The 21,635-nt window shown below is 38.2% G+C and overlaps 1 protein-coding gene across 1 annotated transcript; it reads right to left on the minus strand.

Annotated features, from left to right (window-relative positions):
• Nucleotides 1-231: 231 nt before the first annotated feature.
• Nucleotides 232-20,520, minus strand: LOC107216833 (ATP-binding cassette subfamily G member 4-like). Its single transcript, XM_046731255.1, has 11 exons — nucleotides 20,210-20,520; nucleotides 19,625-19,973; nucleotides 13,759-13,876; nucleotides 9,751-9,934; nucleotides 8,774-8,919; nucleotides 8,448-8,686; nucleotides 7,495-7,796; nucleotides 6,173-6,341; nucleotides 5,760-6,016; nucleotides 4,577-4,731; nucleotides 232-4,484 (listed from the first exon to the last, which is right to left on the minus strand). The coding sequence occupies exons 2-11, from the start codon at nucleotides 19,818-19,820 to the stop codon at nucleotides 4,295-4,297; spliced, it is 1,956 nt and encodes a 651-aa protein (XP_046587211.1). The 5' UTR covers nucleotides 19,821-19,973; nucleotides 20,210-20,520; the 3' UTR covers nucleotides 232-4,294.
• Nucleotides 20,521-21,635: the final 1,115 nt, after the last annotated feature.

The following is a 21,635-nucleotide window of genomic DNA, read 5'->3' on the forward strand; positions in this document are numbered from 1 at the left end:
CAGCTAACAGGACAACGGTCACAGGCTAATTGTTTCAAAATGAGGTTAAGCAAAAGAATTCCATTTAGTGTCAGATTCATTTCATAATGAAACCGGAACCGTACCGTAATGTATATGTAATTAGTAATGCCGCGACAGAATTTTTTAGAAATAAGTATCACTAGAATATAAATTATCTCATTTGGGGAAGAATTTTGCGTTCTGATAATAAAGTATTTGTACTACGAGATGTACATATATAGCAGCGCTCTGTCTTTCTTTTTAAAAATATTACAACATTTTGGAAATTAGCATCAAATATGAGTACCTACCGAAACGTGTCTGTAAAACTTGGCCTAACGAACAGAAAAAAAAAGATTGCTTCCATAAACAATCTCTCTCTATGTTTTACAGTGTCAAGGTTTACAATAGATAAGTTTTTGTATATGGACTCGCTGCATGCGATCAAAAGTACAAATAAACGTTTTTTCATATTCAACTTGACGATAAGCTTGTATTTCGTATTCCAATACTTATATTTACCGATGGATTTAATCTGAAAAAAGTCAGACTGTTTATCGTGTCTACTTAAATACATTTATTCGTAGTGTTTACAAAAATTTCTCTTTTGTTAAAATTGAACCATTGAGGATCTTGCTTATTTCCCATCATTTCATCACGATCTCTTTTCTGCGTAACTCAACAAATCATTACTCAAACAATCACTACTCAATAGTTTAAACCCGATCATTGAAGTACCTGCTCAGAATCTCTTAATAATACTTAATACCCAATAATACTTCACCCTTCACTTCGCTTTTGAAGTAATCACATTGACCCACGGCCTTCGCTTTGCATATATAGTCCATACCACCATGTATCTGTAAACAACCCGAGGCTAAAATTTCAATTTTTCGGTCAACTTGATATCGTGTTATATGTACTAACAATAAGGTGCAAAAAACTAGCAAGTTTTATAACTCTAGTTCTTACTGTTTTAACTCTTAGCGGGTACATGGGGTAACTCATTACCCCACGCTGAAAAACCTAGTTGTATAAGACATATGGGTGTTTTAAGACTTCTAACCGACTGTTTCATGTTTGTTGAAGGGTTCTTCAACATTTCTAATGATTTTTATCACACTTGTCTACTACCGGCACATGTCGTTACTTGTATCAATTTGAAAGGTTTTAGACCTCAATTTCACTTTTTAAGGATTAAAAAAACATGCTGCTCAATTTTAAAAAATTTTAACAGATTGATTCTCATATTCCAAATTTTATCGTAACTTAATTGCTCTGGAAAAAATAGGATTCAATGTGTATTCGATGTAGCAGATTCCGAACTCTCCGATTATGGAATCCGTCGAGGCTGAATCCTCAGAAACCGTAAAAAACAAGTTGATTTTCACAGCAACGAAAAAAAAAAAATCATTAAAAGATATTGGAAGTGAGATCGTAGCGGAGCTATAATTATTTTCTAAAGTATAACATTGTTCTGTTTCAGCGAAATATTTTTATTTACAGTCATTTGTGATTTGTTATATATTTCCATTTCATTTACATCTGTAGAAATATACGTCGATGCGAATTCAAATTAAATAAACATATTTTGCTGACACAAAAAATATGTTATTTAGCTGACGCCATGATCGCATTTCAGTACCTACCTAAAAAAGAGTTTTCCGTGCAGAAGAATGCAAGCTTTTAGATAAAAAAATTCAAATTTGAGATAAAATTTGGAGAATACCGAAAAAAAAATATGTTTTCTTTTTTTTGTGAAAAGAACAGATAGGTCTACATTGAAAAAATCTCGGATCATATTTGTTTCCTCCACAAATATACGATAATAATTAGAATGTAAAAATCACTTTGTTTAACAATAAAATATTGATCAACGTCATGTTGTTAAATCATGAGAGCTCAGAGTTCTGAAACTTGTGAGGATTTTTATATTCTAGTACATACTACAAGAGATCAAAATTGCAAAAAATCAAAAGTTTGGCTCCGTGTCGTTTACCGATAATTGCTAATCATGCCCGTGTACGACAATGTATACACATCCCCTGCCATTTAAACATCACAAAGGATCTACAAACATACTTTTCACCCCGAGAAGTATAATATAATACGTACGTACGAACCTTTCATCATTTTAAATTACTTAAAGTTTGTCTGCGAGTATGGATCACAGGGTGAATCCGGCCACAATTATACAATTTAGTTTGTATTTTTACGAAACGCGCCTGCATTTCGGCAACTGCGAGTACATTTACCGATCGACATTCGTTCATTTCTCACAATTGGCCGATTTCTCACTCTCTTTCATCATTAACCATGAAGCAAATATCAAACGGTTAAATCTATCCTGAATTGCATAAATGCAAGCGGATTCAGCCTACATTAAATTGCCTCCAGATCATTTTTACGAAATAACCTGGTACATACAGTCATCTTTCGACAACGTGAGCTCTTCGCTATGCATTTTCCTAACAGCTAAAGGATGCGTGCGCCTGAGGCAGGCAATCGGAGTTACAGTGCATGTTTAGACTGACAAAGAACATGAGGTGTAACTCTGGTTGCCTGTCTCAGGCGCACGGGTCGTTTTGCTGTTAAGAAAACTCACGGTATATTTTCATAATGACGACTAATGCAGATTCTTCCTTCGACATTATAACTGGCCAATAATTATTAATATATATTCGACCCAAGTGGCTTGTGCTAATGTATTTACACATGTATAAAAGATAACAATTGATTATCTTGACTTCTGGTTACCTTTCTATTGATTTATTAGGTACTAGTTTTATGTTGATAAGAAACGTGCCAACGCCGAAATGAGAGAGAGAGAGCCACTATACTTTAACTAACCTAGAACGATAGTGTAATAACGTATATTATATGTATATTATAAAACAAAAACGTATGTACATTCATATTTCGACGATGGCAACGTATGTAATAAGTAAATAAAGTTGAGCAAATGCTTTTTGGAGTTTGAATGCCCTGCGGTACACGCAGAAAGTATACATCATTTCATTTAGCTGTCTACAGTATTTTTTAAGACAATAATTCAAAACAGCGGCGTTAACCCCTAAGCTAGTTCTACGTTTACGAAATGACTAGATCTTGTTGGCCTGACAGTTTTCCGGCGTGCCGATTGCGTGCGAGATGAAAGAAGAGAAATTAGAGTATAAAAAGAAAAAACCAAAAAACTATACAGAGTAAAAAAATGTAGCATACGTTGTATGCGCAAATATTTCTTGATCATTTGGCTCAGAAATTTGCACACGAAAATAAGGATGGCCCGAAAATAATCCAGCCGAACAAAGATTCTTGTATCTCGTAACATCGTTAACTCGAACTGCTAACGATCGAACACATGGTGTATATTTACGTACAAATGCGCCAATCGTACATTTATGCCTACATTCTTGACTACGTTTACGTACTTCGTAAAAGAGGTATATCAGTACACAGAATCGATATGATACGTCGTTTTACGAAACACCAATTCGACCCTTACAAATAAACGTTCTTTCGATTCATACTACAAATACTGATAGGATGCAAATAAAATCGCAAGTCGAAGTTGATAACCCTAGAACGCTAACGGGGGGTGAAAAAACATTCTACGCGAGTTGAAATTTCACATCGCTAAAGAACAACTTACATTTTTGTTTCGAGGCTCATCAATTTTTGACCACTTTTTTGGAACTTACGTAAGCTTTATTAAAAAAACGAAGTAAATGACACCTCGCAGGGTCCTTAACGATATGACGTACCCAAGGGATGGAATTTACAAGATTGGGGCGTTTTTTCACCCTCCGTTACTGAAATAGACAAAGAAAAAAAAAAAAAAGAAAAATAACGTTACCGTTCTAGGGTTAATTTTATAAGCATAAATGCTGCGAAGAAGGCAACTTTAGTTATAAGTAAATTTAAAGTGTAAAGGTGAAAAAAATTTCGCTTCGTTCACCGTATAGGGGGTACAATGTCGAAACATCTGAAAATGTAAGATTCACAATATAGAATACTGACGAATCTATGTTCTGCCCTGCTATATTCTTATTAATTCCGACTATTCTATATTTTAACCTGCCATACGTTGACCTTTCGACATTTTGACTCTGTACATTTGGAATATCTATGAAACATATTTTCGCATATTAGAAAATTTCCCAGCCATGAATACTACAATCGGGTACTTGATAACTTTCCAGCTATGCGATAGAGATCAGACAAGAGTAAATCTTGACTTTAAGACTTGGTCCCAATTCACGACGTATGTTTTTATCCTGAATATAGTCCGTAATCACCGTCGGTGCTTTAGCCTAATTCGCAGAGCTATGTACGCTATTACTTCAAGGGCAAAGTAAAGCCCGATGAGGATGGAAATACTGCTCCAATATTCGGCCTCGGTCATATCGACCTCCTTCAAAAGCTGTCTAGGGTATTTGTAGTGGCAATAGACTATCGAGCAATCCAACTTCGGCCGATCGTATCTGCAAATACATGAAACCGAAACAATAAAAGTGAAAATTGTTCAAAAGTCGCAACTTGTATTCAATGGCAATGTCTTCTTACGATTACTCACCCATAAATTGCAACCATGACACCTTCGAAGCCATATTTAAGGAAAGAGATGTGAAAGAGCCACTGCATGTAGGGATGAGCGTCATTGATGTGAACAAAGAATCCACTGAATATCATGAAAGGCAATATCACCAGTGGGCCGAAAATCACACCGTTCTGAAATCAATTTCAACATACAGATATTGGTAGCCTGAAATTCAGTATCCGCACTTTGCGATTATGTATGCGGCAATGATTGTTAAGGAGGTATATACAAGAAGATGATTGAAAATCGGGTAAATCGTGGGAATTTGTAACTCGAAAATCGATTATTAAATTTGATCGGGGTTCGTTTTATTCAAAAATATGTGTATTGGGCTTGCCTTATGTATTTTTTTATTGAAATCAATTTATAGGAAATATTGTTATTGACAGCAACGTCAATCATTTTCCTCTATGACATCTTTTACGGTCACTACGATATCTCAAAAATATCCAACCGATTTTCTTGAACTTTGAAGACAGTAAGTATTCTTGGATAGTTAATTCTCTTTGTCAGAATCTGATTTTGTTTCTTTTTTTTTCTCAAACAGCGACAGTTTGAGGTTGAAATTTGATTTTGCGCAGCTCGCTTATGTAATAAATAGTGAACATATAACAGTTAAAAAAAGTTGCATCATGGCAAAGCGGATAACCTTTTCAGGAATACCGTAGCCAAATGTGAGGAAAATCGGGTGAACCGTTCTTGAAATATTAAGAACACCGTAAAACATTTCACAGAGTGAATTGATTGACGCTATTGTTAATAATAGTGGTTCCAAGGAATTCCAACTAACTTTTTGCTCAATTAAGTTACTGGCTGTCGTGATATAAATTTCCAAAACTTACCCAATTCTTCAGCCGCCTACCGGTATCGTATGCATACTCGTTTGAACGAATGTAAATAGCTAAGCCGGTTTGGCATGCGTGTAATATATATAGAAATGGTAGGCAGTGGCATGACATAAAAAGTTTATAAGAACGTAATATTTCAAGTCCGCTTTCACTAGCAGCTGCGCCGTTAGGTTCGTCTAGTAGAATTTTCACGTCCACGAAATGCTCTCCACAGACATTCGTGAAGCGTTTTCTCTCGGATGTGCAAACTTTGATTTATTCTCAAACGAGGTAATAACGAAACAATTAATGAATTAGGGCAAAACACTCACGCGAATATCCATCCCTATGCCGAGTATCAGCCCAACGGTTTGTGCGACAAAACTAACGACGATGCACATCGTTACGTACAGTAGCAATCTTCGGATTTCGGGTAGTTGGCCACTCATGAAAAAAACTACCAGCGTAAACGTTGATGCAGCAACGATTTGTACTGGAAAGTCAGCCAACTTGTTCGCTAAATAGAAGGACCGGAGCTTGTACCATCTGTTGAAGTGTTCCCTCATCACGATTGGAAGTTCCGATGGGACTGTAATCATAATAATAGTTAGCAGCGAACCGCAGAACAACTCGAAGAATTATCGAACCCAATGAACGGCGCGTTATGAAACCTTTCAGCACGGAACTGATGAATACGGTTCGGAAACATATTTTGTATTTCTTTCAAATTTTGGATCAGACTCACATGTGATAATTGTTGAGTTGAACGCACTGAACATGAGGAACATGATGCTGAAGAAAAGCAGATTGAAGTTGTCGAACACATAGGCTGCATCCTGGCCAATTTGATAATAGAGGGTGCCAACGAGAAGTGCTATCAATAGATGCATAGATATCCGCGTGAACGTCAGAAACTGAGGAATAGGTTTTCATCAATGTTCCACGAAATCATGGTGGAGACATTCAATAAGTGGCATCATAAATACATTCAAAATAGTTCAGTATATTTTCGCGCTATCGCTACCAGATCAGTATCGAAAGAATGTTGTTCAACGAACATCAATTCTGACAAGCAGGGTAGAGCAGCAATTTAGTTCGTTATCAGCCCCTCTTGGAGTCTCTCTTCAAATCGAAAACTGATTAGAATAAAAATTCTTAATCTCCCGTCGATTGAGCAACAATAAGTTTATCACAACGCCTATTCATAGTTATCACTGTAATTTAAACAGATGTTTTGATCACTCGGCTAAATTCGCCGAATTCATTATCAGATAACCGGCAAGTCTTCATTAAGACTCTTAATAACTGTCGTAGTATACGATCTCACAGAGAGACTAGAGCAGATGGTCGCATGTCATATTTGTATCTACAAATTGACGTTTAATTCGAACTGAATGCTCGATAGAATACGCGTTGGAAAGTTTGTGACGAGAAGATACAAAGACGATGGAAAAATATCTGTCGATTATATAATGATAAATTCGGGCGGAAAGTAAAAATCGCTTGATTTTATAATATGCCATTGACCCCTCGATTCCTACTCAGTTTAATCGTTAATGGCGATGAAAATGAGTTCCATTCAAACGATTAATTTTCAACCCAAATTTATTCTGACTAGGTTGCGGCTTTGGCAGATCACGTGATACTGACATTTATATCTAATTGAATTTAAAATTATGAAAAAAATCAGACTTAAATGATCTAATCAATTACCGAGTTCACCTCACATAACACTCACTGAAAAGCACTAAAATTCAATTATCGTTTTATTTTTCAACCTTGAATTGATAAGGATTTGAAAGAAATCGTAGCTCGTACCCTTCTCAGTTGAACAAATAAGGAGGCGGAATAAATTCTAAAAAACTTGACGACAAATAGGCTCTATAGTTAGATTCCTATCATATATTCATACTAATTAGAGAGTAGTCATGATAATTTTTTGCGACTTGATTGATTGACAACTGTTATCTGTGAAAGGTTGTAACACTGACTTGACAATATTGACCGTTCTAATTAGTATCTCGTAGGATGTTATTTTTACGTAATCGAGCGTTATACATTGAATACCTTGTCTCTGGAGAGCCTGATGACGTTTCTCTTGAGAAGGACGTACAATTGCTTCCAAAAACTGGTTGCATACTCTCCGGTAATTTGATGATAGTCCTTCTCCGGTTTGTCCATGTGTAGGATAGGAGTGGGAGGTAACCTGGGCGCGCGAACCGGCGTCGTAAGACCGGAGGCAATCATTTCTTCGATTTTCGAAAGACCGCCGATAGCTGGGGATCTCCATTTATTGCTGCTTCCATTTTTAATTCCTCTGGACAGCAACGGCACGAAATTTCCATAATCACCAGCACTGACTTCTAGGACTGGTTGAAGATAAACAAAATTAACCCAATAAGTTTCAAGATGTTTATCAAGTTTCAATTTCTTTTCAAAATAGGTTATACCGATAGAAAATGGCGAAACTTGGCAATCCGATTGTGCATGCGCAAGATGTGACGTCTTTTCGTGCCAACTGACCGCATCAAGCTTTATTTGTCCAACGTGACTTATGGGGATCATTTAGGTAAAGAGAATTTTTGTGGAAGCATGGGAAACTTTCATTATCAAGCAACTTGTAGATAACTGATGACCCCTGCGAGTCAACGTAACGGTATAATTTTAATTTACCGCTTGATGCGGGAGAGTTTGACATCTAGTGTCGCGTTTCGTTTAAGTTGGCACGCTTGTCTCGTAAACGAAAATATTGCCAGAGTACGATATTGCCGACCAATACAATTCAATTATTTAACACATGCGCAGTCGATCACTTAAGCCTGCGATACTTTACCATTGCTTCTGATGATTGACATCAGTCAAGAAGGACTCATTCGTAAGGTATCGCGTTAAGCGCAAGATCTCCGAAAGTTGACAGTCTTTCTCTCATGCAGTTATTTTTCAACCATTGAAAGTAGCGGGACGACCATGTACATAACGTATCGCAAAGAGTATCAAGAAATACTTCAAACTTTACTCACTAAAATCAGCTGGATTGTGATATTCGGGACAACAAAGGCCTTGTTCTGCCAGGTAGGATACCATGTTGCTCGTTCCTCCAGTGTATAGGCAATAGCCTTGGGCGACAACGTAAAGATGATCGATCATGTCGAAGAGAAGTGCACTCGGTTGATGAATGGTGCAAATTACCGTTCGACCTTCCCTTGCCAAGGCTTTCAAAAGACCAATGCATTGCTTCGATGTGACGCTGTCTAATCCGCTGTAATAGTGAAGAACATCCGATGTCAGATGGCTCACGCGTTAAAATTCTCCGATCACGTTAAAACCAATATCTGGTGAAAGTCACCTCGTGGGCTCGTCGAAGAACATCACTGGAGGATTGCTGATCAGTTCCAGAGCGATTGCAAGCCTTTTTCTCTGACCGCCGCTCAGGCGACCTGACAGGACATGTCTTGCTTCGTCGAGTCCCAACGCCACCAGAATTTTTTCCACCTTTGTGAAAAATAAATGAACTGATTGTAAGTTCAACCTCAACGCGTTATCCGTAGTTTGGCGGAACGCGAGCAAATTGAAAGATGTCTAGAGCTCTCTTATTAACTCGATATTTCTTATCTAGTAGTGTGAAGCCTAGTCGCCGGAGCCATTGTTATACGCAATGGCAATGCTACACAACGATAGGTAATGACATTGATGCGATAATTGGGGACGGAAGTAGCTGATTAGACGGACGTTGCCCTACACAGAATCTCGCAGTTTGATCCTACTACAATTTCATTTCAATTACGGCCCATCAATGTTTGTCACTGTCTCAAAACTGTACTCTTGGCATTTAGATAGCACTAAAAATGCGTTTTTCCAATTTAGAAGTACTTTTCAAAGATATTTTCGCGATCGATTCCATTGGTCTCCGCATGTGAAGCAAATGTTTACGCTTACAAGGAAAGTACCCGAAATGTAACCTACCGATTTCCTTCTTTCTGTGACGTCTTGTATTAGGTACACCAAAAACCACTAGCAACGTCTTTTTTCCGTGCCAATTTGGCTAAACATTTTTCGACCCAACAAAGTAGAAACCTTCCTGCAAACCACGAGGATAAAACCATTGCGCGTATTATCCTTTGTTAATATTATATGATGTCTAATTAGTTTGAACAAAAACTTTAACGAGATTGCTGAGCAATTCTCCAGAAATAAAGTTTTTAAAGTAAATATCACGATTGGTTTTTTATCCCTGAAATGGCCGATGAGCACAATATGTTTATGTGACACAACAAATCAAACTAGTGTGGTTCCCCTCGGGTACTTTCTTCTTTTGAAACTTACCCTCCTGGTTTTGTCCTGCTTGCAAAGGTTGAGCTTGAGTTCGGCAGCAACATGCATCGCCTCTTCGGCGGTGAGCAAGGGCTGAATGTTGTCCTCCTGCATTATGTAAGCGGAAGCTCTCCGGAAGGTGGCCAAGTTCCTTGGCTGGCCATTCACCGTCACTTGTCCCGTGACTGCGGACGTCCTGAAATTCATAAACCATTAATTGCATGTTTTCGAATTTGTGAAGTGCAGCTAAAAACGTGTTGTCACTTGGAAATGGACTGACAAAGACTCAGCGATGAACAGAAACAGCCGTTTTATGCAATTGCCGCGGGAGTTTCGATTGCATTTGGACAATTGCAGTGTGGAACGTTTAATTAAATATTCTAGTAAGAAACAATTATGTATGGTGCCATTTTTTCTTATTTTCGTTTTACTCTCAACAAGCTCAATCTACAGAAGTTCTTTTCTGATTATGTTCTAGCAGATGTCAAATTCTTTTTCCACATGCAATCAGTGATTCACAGAGATATGAATTGACAGGCTGCTGCTAGTGAATAATTAAAAATACTGCAACTGCATGGTCTTCTATCCTTTAACTGCTATTGATTCGGTAAATTAAAACAATTTTGTATAAACCACGAATAGTAGTCCATGAAATGCAATTCCTGGTGTATAAGCCTGCGAGGTCTACGTTTATTAAATTTTTGTCAAAAGTAGGGCTGTGCGATTAATCGATTAATCGTAGATCCCGATTAATTGAAAGGGCCGATTGATCGATTGATTGGAAAAACAGTCAATCGGAAATACAAACTACTCAAAACAGCCGATTGAAGCGATTAATGGCGAAATCGATTGACCCAAAAAATACTGATTAATCGATTAATTTGAAAATGATGTATTTCATTGATCTTTGTTAAAGGCGATATTCTGATGAGAAGGCTGGACAATTAGTTCTTTCATTCATAACCAATTCTAATCTGTTATGATCGATATTGTTACAAAATATCTTCTTTCAATTTCGAATAACATTTTTGCAAGGATTGAAGATCGAAGTGTAATTATCCCGGAGTAGGTGTAAAACTACTTGATCAAACTCCCAAATGTCTTTATATTATGGCACGAACTACTCGTCACGCGTGAAAAGAGACATTCTGAGCAACGATTGCAAGTAGTGTGTAAGAATCTTTGCCAGCAGTAGGATTTCGTGAGAAGACTCGTTTAAAACGAATACTAAAGCAACTCTGAGGAGCAAATACGTAGAATTACACTTCCTGTCCGATTGTATGGAACAAATACAATACTAAACATTTCTCGTGAGTACAGTTGCGTGCGTCCGAAACGTGATATTATATCAGCAGCCCAAGTCTTACTAACCGCAAACCAAAGTCCGGATGCTAGTATCAGCAACTGCGAATTACAATACACTAATTGAATTTATCTCGAGCTTCACGAACACTATTGACCAGATACTTATGCTTTTAACCGCAGTGGTCATTGCGGCGAAAATTTTTACGATTTCATTTATTGTCAATTACTTATTAACATTGTACGAGAAAAATTTATTTTATGATTTTCAGCGTATACTGACGAATTCCCACACAAAGAATATGGCAAAACCACCAACGGCCAGAGAAACACACAGCTGTGGGTACTACACACAATGTTTATATAATGAACGGAATGACAGTAAATTTAGTGTAAGAAACTACGAACACGTAACACTATTTCTTTAACCACCAAAACTATTTTCGTTTTCAACAGTAGATTTCTATCTGAGAACAAAATATCGCAAAGTATCGAGTATTCCGGGATATTTGCAGAATTGGCACATTCTTACCATAATAAGGATCGCGGGACCATGAAAAATATTGGACGAGCCGAAAACTGTTCGTTTAACTACGAAAAAATGCAGACCTAAGACATCTAATTTCATTATGCATTCTAGGATATTCAGGAATTTTGTCTTCGACACTTGACAAGTTTCTCGTATTTTTTAATCTTGATACCTGGAAATGTATAGCAACGTGCTTTCGTATCTGACGATAAATCGAATAATCACAAATCGAGAATTATGTGTCCTTGCCGCAAACGGGTCTTTAATTCCAGCCCGAAACGTTCAAAATAATGTATTCACAAAATGGCCAAATGTACAATACGATAGCAATGAACCAAGCGTACCAACCATTTATGCAAATTTCGCAACGCCAGCCAGAAGTTTTTTAAGGACGGCTTGTTTTCAATCCAAAACTTGTCATTCACGATTGGCGTGTATACAATTAATGACAAGCCATTTATACAATTACGCTGTTATTGGAACAAATTACGATTGAATTACCACTGGCTGAAATAAGAACAAGCCCAACGACACATCGATTATGCACTTACGTCTCGAAGACGGAAAAAATCGAGAAAATCACCGGTGTCCAAATCCATATAGAACACGAAATATTACATCCAATCTAAACTTGTTACCGAAAACATATATCAGTCGCCACGTAATCTCGTTCTACGGTACAATTAAGCGCACATAACAGAGGAGATTTTTGTGTAAAACAAACGAAAGATAAAAATGCACCGAGGTGAAAGCCACGCGCAGCTGTGAACCTCGAGTGCAGGTAGACCTATTAAATCGCACGGAACGACCTATGGGGCCTTTTTTCGATCAACATTACGTGTCGACAACTCGGCCTTGAGGCTCCGGATACCAGCTTAACAGGGGCGAAACTAGGATGCGAAAAACGGAGCAATGCCCCGGGGCCCCTAAGACAGGAGGTCAAAAATAAACTCGTCATATTTCATTCGGATTCCTAATTCTGACGTTTCGTTCTTTTGTTTTCGTACTGTATTTTCAGACGCGTTCCGCAAGTTTTGGTTATAGTTCATTATTTTGCCACCAGATGCCAGCACGTCATTTTAGCCGATCAAACGACTTGTCAGTCGCCTAGAAACGGCAGTCATTTCGTGAACAATAGACGATCACGAATTTAATATTGTAACTCTATTAACAGTTATATCGGCTGTAGGTATAGTCATAAAGCAATTTGTCAGTTGCCTAGCAACGGCAGCCATTTCGTGCACAATAGACGAGCACGAATTTAACAATAGAACTCTGTTAATAGTTATATCGACTGTATGGTCAAAAATGTAAGATATCTTTGGATAGATGGTAATTTTAGTTTATCGTGAATATAATGCACAAATCGAATATCTTACTGTTTTATTGAGGGCAAATTTATGAAACGCGGGAGGAGAGCCTCCAGAAAAATATGTCTCGTTATTTACCCAGGGCGCCCAATTTAGGGTCTTGCTCCCGGGCCCCTAAAGGGCTAGTTACGCCCCTGCCATGCTAGATACCGCTCGGTGCACGCGCACCGAAACGAGGCGCCTTCCTCGGTGCTCCAACTTCGTCATCACCGTCGGGTGCAATCGCGGTGCAACCGTACTTAGGTTCAAGAGAACGTTGAGCCTGGTACCCGTGCCCGCGAAAGAGGAACTCGCGATTGCACCAGAGAAACTCGCGGTATTCCGTTAGAGCGTGAAAATTTTCAGAGCCCGAAGGTACACCCGGAAAGTTGCTCTTGACCGAATCCCGAATCGGGTCGAAGAGAGAATTCTCGCAACGAACGACAAGGACAATTTAACAAAAGATTCCTGTTTCGAAACGGTGTTTTCGAAGATTCGACAGGTTGTCGTTTCAAACAGAACTGCATCGTTAAATATGGAAGCTGAATATTTCACCAAGATTTACGATACTCTCGCATTCCTCTTTATGGAATGAATTGGGTACCGCGAACAGGATGTCGAGGTCAAGGATTTTCTCAAAGATGTTTACCAATGCAGTGGCATTGCGCAGTTAATTAATAACTCGCTGTTATTTCAACGATTTTATACCGCAGGGTAACAAAGGTATTTTCACATTTTCATTGTAAGCTATCACAAAGCGTTATTAATCGTACCGGATTAACCAGTGAAGGGACTCGATTGACAGAGATATTACAAGTGCAATGCGTGGTTGGCACTCACGTGAAACCTGCCAGGACGTCCATGAGGGTGGATTTGCCAGCACCCGAAGGTCCCATAATTGCTGTTAATTCCCCGGCTTTAAAGTTTCCGCTGACGGTTTTCAACAATTCACGCCTTCCTGTGGAATAAAGTAATAAAAACAATCATGAATGTGAACACTCGGAGTGTGTTTCTTTGTCTAACTGTCAATTTTCTTAATCTGGAGAATCGAGAACCAGGTAGAGCGTTATTATGGCTGTATTGTAGTTGGGAAGAACTTATTGTTAGGTACCAAAGATTGCGCTGAGGTAAATTTATAGTTATGATTACTATAAAGCCCTGGACTATCTTCATTTTTTACTACAACTGAACAATACATTTCTGGTTATAAAATGAAACTGCGTTTTGTAGCCGTAATCGAAAAACTCTATTCTTTCTGATCATGGTCACTGGTATTAGATTTTCTTGTAACTATTAGGACAATTTTATGTTCGTCAAACGAGAAATTGATGCGAAGGCCTTATTCAACTGAAAAAGTACAGTAAACTAGGCAGACAGATTTAATATTGCAGTAATAAAAAAATGCAATATTGTCACTATAATTACATTGTTACAAACAATTGCTTGTACCGCATTTTCTTTTAATTCCAACCATATTCAATCCGTTATTGTGACCCTACCCATTCTACCGGTACATACTTTTCACTAACTATAAAAAATGATACTCTTCTCAACGCAGTTTTGTTAAAATGTTTCTTGACGATTCAAAAAAGCACATGCGCATTGTGTACAGAATGTTTGACAAGTCGAGAGGGTATCGCTGGCGTAATGACACGACGCTGTATCATGATGAAACAAAGGATCCTCGGCCTGCACTCCAACTGCAGATATCAACGCCATCCACGGTGACTGAGTGCGACGTACTTGATATATTATAAAAATAGAACGTAAATTATAGTCCAGTTCTGTAGCCACGCGTTATACATTCATAGTGATATATAAACAATAATGACAAAGAACATGAAGAATCATCGCTGATGGATGGCTGTTCAGGTACATTTCTAAAAGAGTGCTAATTTGGCCGCTCTGCTTCCGATCAATGTAGCGTCTGATAAAACAGTTCGCTCGTATTGGCGTGATAACAAAAAATTATGATCTCGCGATTATACCTATCGTCAGTCAGATTATTTGTCTGGTAGTGAGATAACTCGAACAGAAATATTTTCTATGTGTGCAATGTATAATGAAATTTGTTTCTTGAGATTGCGGTTTTCTTAAATGTGGGACTGTTACTTAACGTTTCATTGAACGTAAGGTTGTCAACGTGTGATCGCATTCCAGAACACTGAAAACTAAAACTGTTTTATTTTATCAGTTTTTTTGTTACACTAACGATAGAATTGATCTGTGTCCCGCAATAAGTAGTTCAGCATTTGTTCGATTGAAAAATGCGTCACCGCATTATATGCTGAACCGAATTCATTCAGTTGTGAGACGAGATTTCATTGCGAAATCAGTAGGCGACACTGACCTTTTGATATAAAAAATTAGCAATAATCGCTCGTTTCACATAGATTATAGAAATGTGGATTCGTTGAAACTTTAGGTCAACAAAGTTGAACGCAAAATCTAATTGCGTCTGAGTTTTATAAACATTAAAACCCAATACGTCGACAAATACATCCGCTCGATAAGATGTAATTGACTATTCACTTCAAGAGTTATAAACTTCGACGTGAATTGATTAGCAATAAGCCCCGGTTTTTGTTGATACCGGCTGAAAGGCTGCAACATTTTTGCAAAAGAAAACTACAAGCTAACGAAGAAGGATACAAAGATGTGGGAGCTTGTGTTTGATGATAATAAAAATACGCGAGCGTTGAAACATCTGCAGATTCATGCTGACAATCAAATTGGCTGAGAAAAAGCAAGTTACGATTTATGATGCAATTGAACAATTACACAACTACCCTGAGTTACGTAATCCATATTTAATGTTCGTTGTTTCTCTAAGCCTCGCCTTTTTCTCCAAAAGTGTGCAAGGTAACTCATACTTGTGCAGAAATACCACATTATCTGGAGATTATGCACAGAAGATCGCACTTGCTCTGTTGCTAGAAAGTATATCTAAGCATATGGAGCTAAATTAGTTTACGCGTTTATTCCTCCAAACATCTATAGAGCTAATCGTAATCGTATAAGTCAGGAATTGTTTGAAATGTTTATCAATATTTTTCTTATCTTTGTCGGCCGCTTACGCAAACAACAAGAAGACGCCAAGACCAAGTATCACGTATGGATTTTGATTTGCTGAACGTGACAAAGACGAGACTTGTTTGATAATTATTTTTCGACATCAAATTGAATAGCATGTTCAGTTACATTTAACCCTAGAAAGATAATCGCCTTTCTGTCCTAATTAGTACATCGAGTTGAAGAAATTGGTTGGCCAAAAAGTAAATTTTAAAATAAGTTTATTACGAAATAGTCGTACATTGAGTATTTATCAAATTATTTTATTCGCAGGCCGCGGAAATCTATTCAAAAATATAAGAACAAAAAATATTTGAATTGTAAACGAAAGGTTATAGATTCAAATGCTTCGTTTCAAATCGCTCTAAAATGGTTGAAAATCTAGTCGGTTGGTTCTACGTCACTTTACAATGGCTCATTTTATTCGAAAGGCTATTTCCTAAAAATACACTGAAACACTTTTTACAATGATTTTGACATTGTCGAATATTTAATTTTACAACATTGTATCGATGAGGAATATGGTCAACAAATGAAAATATTGAATTGTCTATTGAAAGGAAAGAAAATCTGTTTTAGTAACTTTGTAGAACCAAGTCTTCTGAACAAAATGAGCCATCGTCCAGTGAAATCGAACGAATTTACTAGATTTTAGGACCATTTCGAAGCGATGTGAAATAAGTATCGACATCCAAACTTTTTCTTATTGTTAATTTCAGTACTTTCTATTTTTATATTTTTAAACAGAGCTCAAACATATTGACCCTAGTTACTTCCACCTATGGAAACATCCACATTACTTACATGAGGTTACTCAAACCCCGGCCAACTTTGGAACGTTATTACTGTACACAACATTGCGTTATGCACAGTTACGACTTGAACAAAATTCTGAGATAAAATGTAAGAATTCAGAAATAGACTCCAATCTTAGTCTTGACAAAAAACGATGGAGGATGTGAGAGAAATTCTTGAAGCAAAAGAAGTAAAACGATATGCAAGTCTCTGAAAAGTCAAAGTTTTTTCAATCATTCTTCATTTTACTCCCACAAACAACCCTGATTCAAGCACGCTGACTTTGAAATTGTACGTGTAAATCCATTCTGTGGTCAACTGTACCCCATGTCAGTGATTACGGTTAAACACCCGATGTACAGTCAATGCACGATTATATCGTAAAAAAATTCACAAGGAGTATCGACTTTCGGAGCATTGACTTTACCTCGGTTACGTAAAACGTGGTTCGATGGTATCCGCTGATGTTTGATTTTATAGTCTTACGAAACAAGGGTAAGTGCTACGAACTATTTTTCAAATGATTTCCTGGTGCCGATAAATCAGTAATACCTGTTCAAGCCACGATCTAATGACCCAGTTAGGCTTGCCAGACTGGGTGGCCTTGTCAGGCATGCCACTTGAGGCCTGGACAAGTTCATGGTTGGTATCCTTACACATAGAGTTGAAATGTACCCCCAACCAAGCAAACATAATATCAAGTTTTGTACAAAAAGTATTCCTAGAATAAAGAAAAAACGGCGACTTGTCTAACGGGCGTTAGATGAGACAGATAGCTAATGACTAGCAAAACCAAGAAAGAAAAAGAAACGCGTTGATACAAAGCACCGAAGATCTTGACTGAGATTTTGCCTAAAACCGGATTTTTTATTTTGTTCAATTTTCATATCATATGGATATGGTATATCTTAATTTAAATCTTATCAAAAGTGTAACAACATATTTGAAAGTCATTCGATGCAAAACGTGCTACTAGCTTGAAATAATTCTCATAGCTATATTATTGCAGTTTCATCACAGATTTCGACGAATTTCACTTGCGATTTCGATAACGAACTTTTATTAACAGAATTAATCGTTTCAGTAATGATGCGTGAAAAGTTATTCGGTGGCAAAATGATTGAGTACAAAACTGCAGATTCGGCAATTTATTTACAATATATACCACAGTACGGTTTGCACGGTTCTTGAACGGCGAGGTTATTTATTGCAGACTTGAGACGAGATGTAATTGGTAACCCTGACATTCAATAAAAATCTTCCCCAAATATGCATCAGGCTGAAGTTCCTAACGTTATGGTGATGATGAATCTTCGGAAAAAATCGTTATTTTGCAACTTTAAGATTACATAAAATTTAGTCAACCGTTAATACAGTTAGAATTTTGCCGAAAGTAGTCGATGTTGAGAAAATTTTTGGTTATATTTAACGAACGGAGGCCAAGTCTCGTATTCCAATCACGGTAATTAGCATAAAAGCTGAACAGGTTCAATTTATTCGCAGAGAAATAAAGTTTCTTTAACTGGTTACAAAAACATGCATCACCGATCGCTATTACCGAAACATCTGCGTCAAGATAACGAAACGGTTTTTATTTATTTTTAAAACAAACAAATTACATATTTTCTCCTATAATCTGCAGGCAAGTATTTTCGAGTGTGAACAATTTCTGTGATCTTTTAATCTTCGGTATTGTAATTCTTCAAAGTCATGCATTGTCCAAACTTGAAAAAGCAACAATGATCAGATATCTTTTCAAGTTGAGGAAAAGAATAACGATCGAGCCAGAGATTGACTCAGCAGGTAAAAATCTCTCTCCGTTATCCTCACCGCGCAGACATTCTTGATAAAAATAATCATCTAATTAGAGTTTCATATAATTAATCTCAACGCAGATAAAAAATATTATATATATATATATATATATATATATATATATATTCAAGATATGAGCTATAATAGGAGGTCGCGTAAAACTAAAACACAAATTAATTTACCGGATGAAGAAATTGGTGAAAGCTGGATATGAATTCCGTCTGAAAATGAATAATCTATACAACAGTTCAACAGAATTCGTGATCCACGCGGTCCACTCGTGCGTTTCATGTTCACATTTGGTTCTCCAGCCCTATTACGGTTTCCTATTCCTTGTGATAGGATGACTTCGTATGGTCGAAAAAATGGTCTGTACAAAGCGATAAGTGTCTACCACAACTTGATACACGTACGCTCTAGATACAACTTAGAAAGTACGATATTTTTCACTAAATACGTTGACATTTTCGCGTGTCAATATAACACTTCAATTCTTGGCCTGAGCAACCACTAATGAACCTAAAGCTTGTGCACCCCACTTGCTGGATTGTGATCAAGGTTTGCTCAGCCGTTTGACCCAATGTTCATAAGCAAACAAGTGTCTAGTCAAGTTAAACATAAACTTATATGCCCAGACTTGATTTATTAGTACAGACGATAGCCTCGTCTATTTGTTGTCAAATTTCCGGATCCCGGGCGATAGCTGAACTGCTAACTTCCATGTTTGTTCGACTGTTTAAACAGTACGAGATAAGCTTGTACAAATTGGAACACGAAACTAAGCAAATTGGACAGAATTTTTTGATAGTAACAAAGAAGAGAGACGCTTCGAAAGTGGTTAAAAATCAATTCAAGTGACCATGAATCAGTGGGACTAGAAACTAATGGACGAAGACGAAGAAGTTTGGAATCGTTACAGATAATCCCGGAATGGAATTTAAAGTAGAGTTGATCTGCCCTGAAAGGGGGTGCTTATATAACAGGTAGTTGGGTATGGCACATGGGTTAAGGGTGACGATTGTACCTCTGTTAAGAATACCGGTTCTGACGGCGTAGGAGACGTCGGTGAATCCTAGGTCTATGGACCTGCTGATCCTTGGGGACGTTGGGCTCTCCGAACTGGAATTTTTCGGCTTGATGTTAAGGTCAAGCCGCAAATCAGCTGGTCTTCGGAGGCCCCCGACGGCTTCGGATAGTTTCTTGAAATCGTTCTGCGTCATTTTTTAACCCCGACGAACACGTGTTTAATCTCAGCGTGCTGCACCGCAGGCATGCGCTCGCCTCGACACAGCGTCCAGATACAGCATCGCTTCACTCGAACAAGTTAGAAAGCATTTTCCCACCATAGAGCGTGGAAGAAACGATTCAGATACCTCGAAGACAAAGAAAATGATCACAATTTCACCTTAATACTAGCCACGATCATAACGAGCACTCGATTACGGCCAAAGTGAAACACAAAGAAAGAGGATTCTCATAGACGTTTTTTTAGGAACGAGACGGTTTCAGGCCTGCCCGATGTGTCAGGGTCAAAAGTACGAGCCGTTATCACAGCCAAGCGGCGTGTGTTTAAGTACAAAAGTGATCGCAAGCAGGGGAGAGGCGATACTGTCAAGAGATCTCTGATGTTTTTTAGAAGCCTCCGTCCCTCCTTCGCAGCGCTGCCGCGTCTGATCGCGACCGTGAACGCGGCTTAACTGACTGACTGCAGTTAGTGAGGCTGGCATTTCTTCCTACTTCACTGATAATCATAATAGACGCCCGGGTGAGTGATATTAAATCGGTGGTATCATGCACGTGTCCCGTAATCTACGCACGTATGTCCGCTTCTGCACCTTGGCATGTGTCGATACGGACCACATACGAGTCTACAAGCGACAACTGTTAGGTAGGTCAACGATCCTCATCGAGATACAATTGCGTCTAAACCTATGCGCATAACGAATGTAATCGAGGTGCGCTTTATCCATTGGGCCACTCTTATGCCCCAACCAGTTGAACGTTTTTTAATGTTTCACAGACACTTAAGTCAAACTGGTTTGGAAAAGTACAATTCTCAATTTACACAAATCTCACGCTTACGCAATCAAAGGACTGTATCTTGAAGAGTGACGATCCCGGTGGTAACGTTACCAGAGGCTTGTTAGAATTCCATAACAAACCGTGAGCAATGTTCAGGGGACAAAGAACACCCTCCATGTCCGAGGAAGTTTGTCTGTCGTTTGGATCACGGTATAAGTCGATAAAACATCAGAGTTAGCTGAGGAATTGACTTTGGATAGTCTTACGAAACACTAATTTTTAGATTCCATCATGTGGTTCCCGTGCATCCCACGTGCTGGATGACGTTTCGGAGCAGCTGTTCCGAGCCACGACGATCCTTCAGTTGTGAATCGTGAATCACAAGGCATTTCTGCAGCATAGTGTCTGCTTTGCTATACTGCGTTGAATGCCACGTGTGTCGAGGCAACCTGCGCATCGGTATTCAAGCAATCGCTTAACACACACTTGTGACTTCGAAGTGATGTTTGCTGGTATGGTAAGGGAATGCCGCTGCTGTCGTTGACTATTTCTGTACCCATGGCTTGTCTACGGTGCGGCTGCACCAAGCGTAACCTATTTTGTTGCTACAATTGCCATTGTTATTAATAAAACCTTATAATTTCTACAGTCTTCATAAAAATTCATCGGAAAAGCATTTACCTTGTGCGATATTCATAAATTGATGTTCTCTTTTGTACGCGGCGACATAAAATAGAACAGCAAACGAATGCTACGCGTCTTTGTTCGATTCATCGTACGAAGATATTGGAAATATAGATTCCAATACTTCAAAGAACGGAGAACATTGTCCGATGTCTGGAGAACGACTTTAATATCGATGCGACGTTTCATTTGAGCCACTTTTTCAAGCTGATCATTTTACAGCGCGAGTTTCGATACACAAGACGGTATTTTCTCACATGCTACAGACATCTCTGACGGATGATGGCATTCTGAAATACGACGAAACGATAACGCAGCCGAATTTTGAT

The sequence above is a fragment of the Neodiprion lecontei genome, chromosome 2 (assembly GCF_021901455.1).
Source record: "Neodiprion lecontei isolate iyNeoLeco1 chromosome 2, iyNeoLeco1.1, whole genome shotgun sequence".
In the NCBI taxonomy this organism is placed as follows: Eukaryota; Metazoa; Arthropoda; class Insecta; order Hymenoptera; family Diprionidae; genus Neodiprion; species Neodiprion lecontei.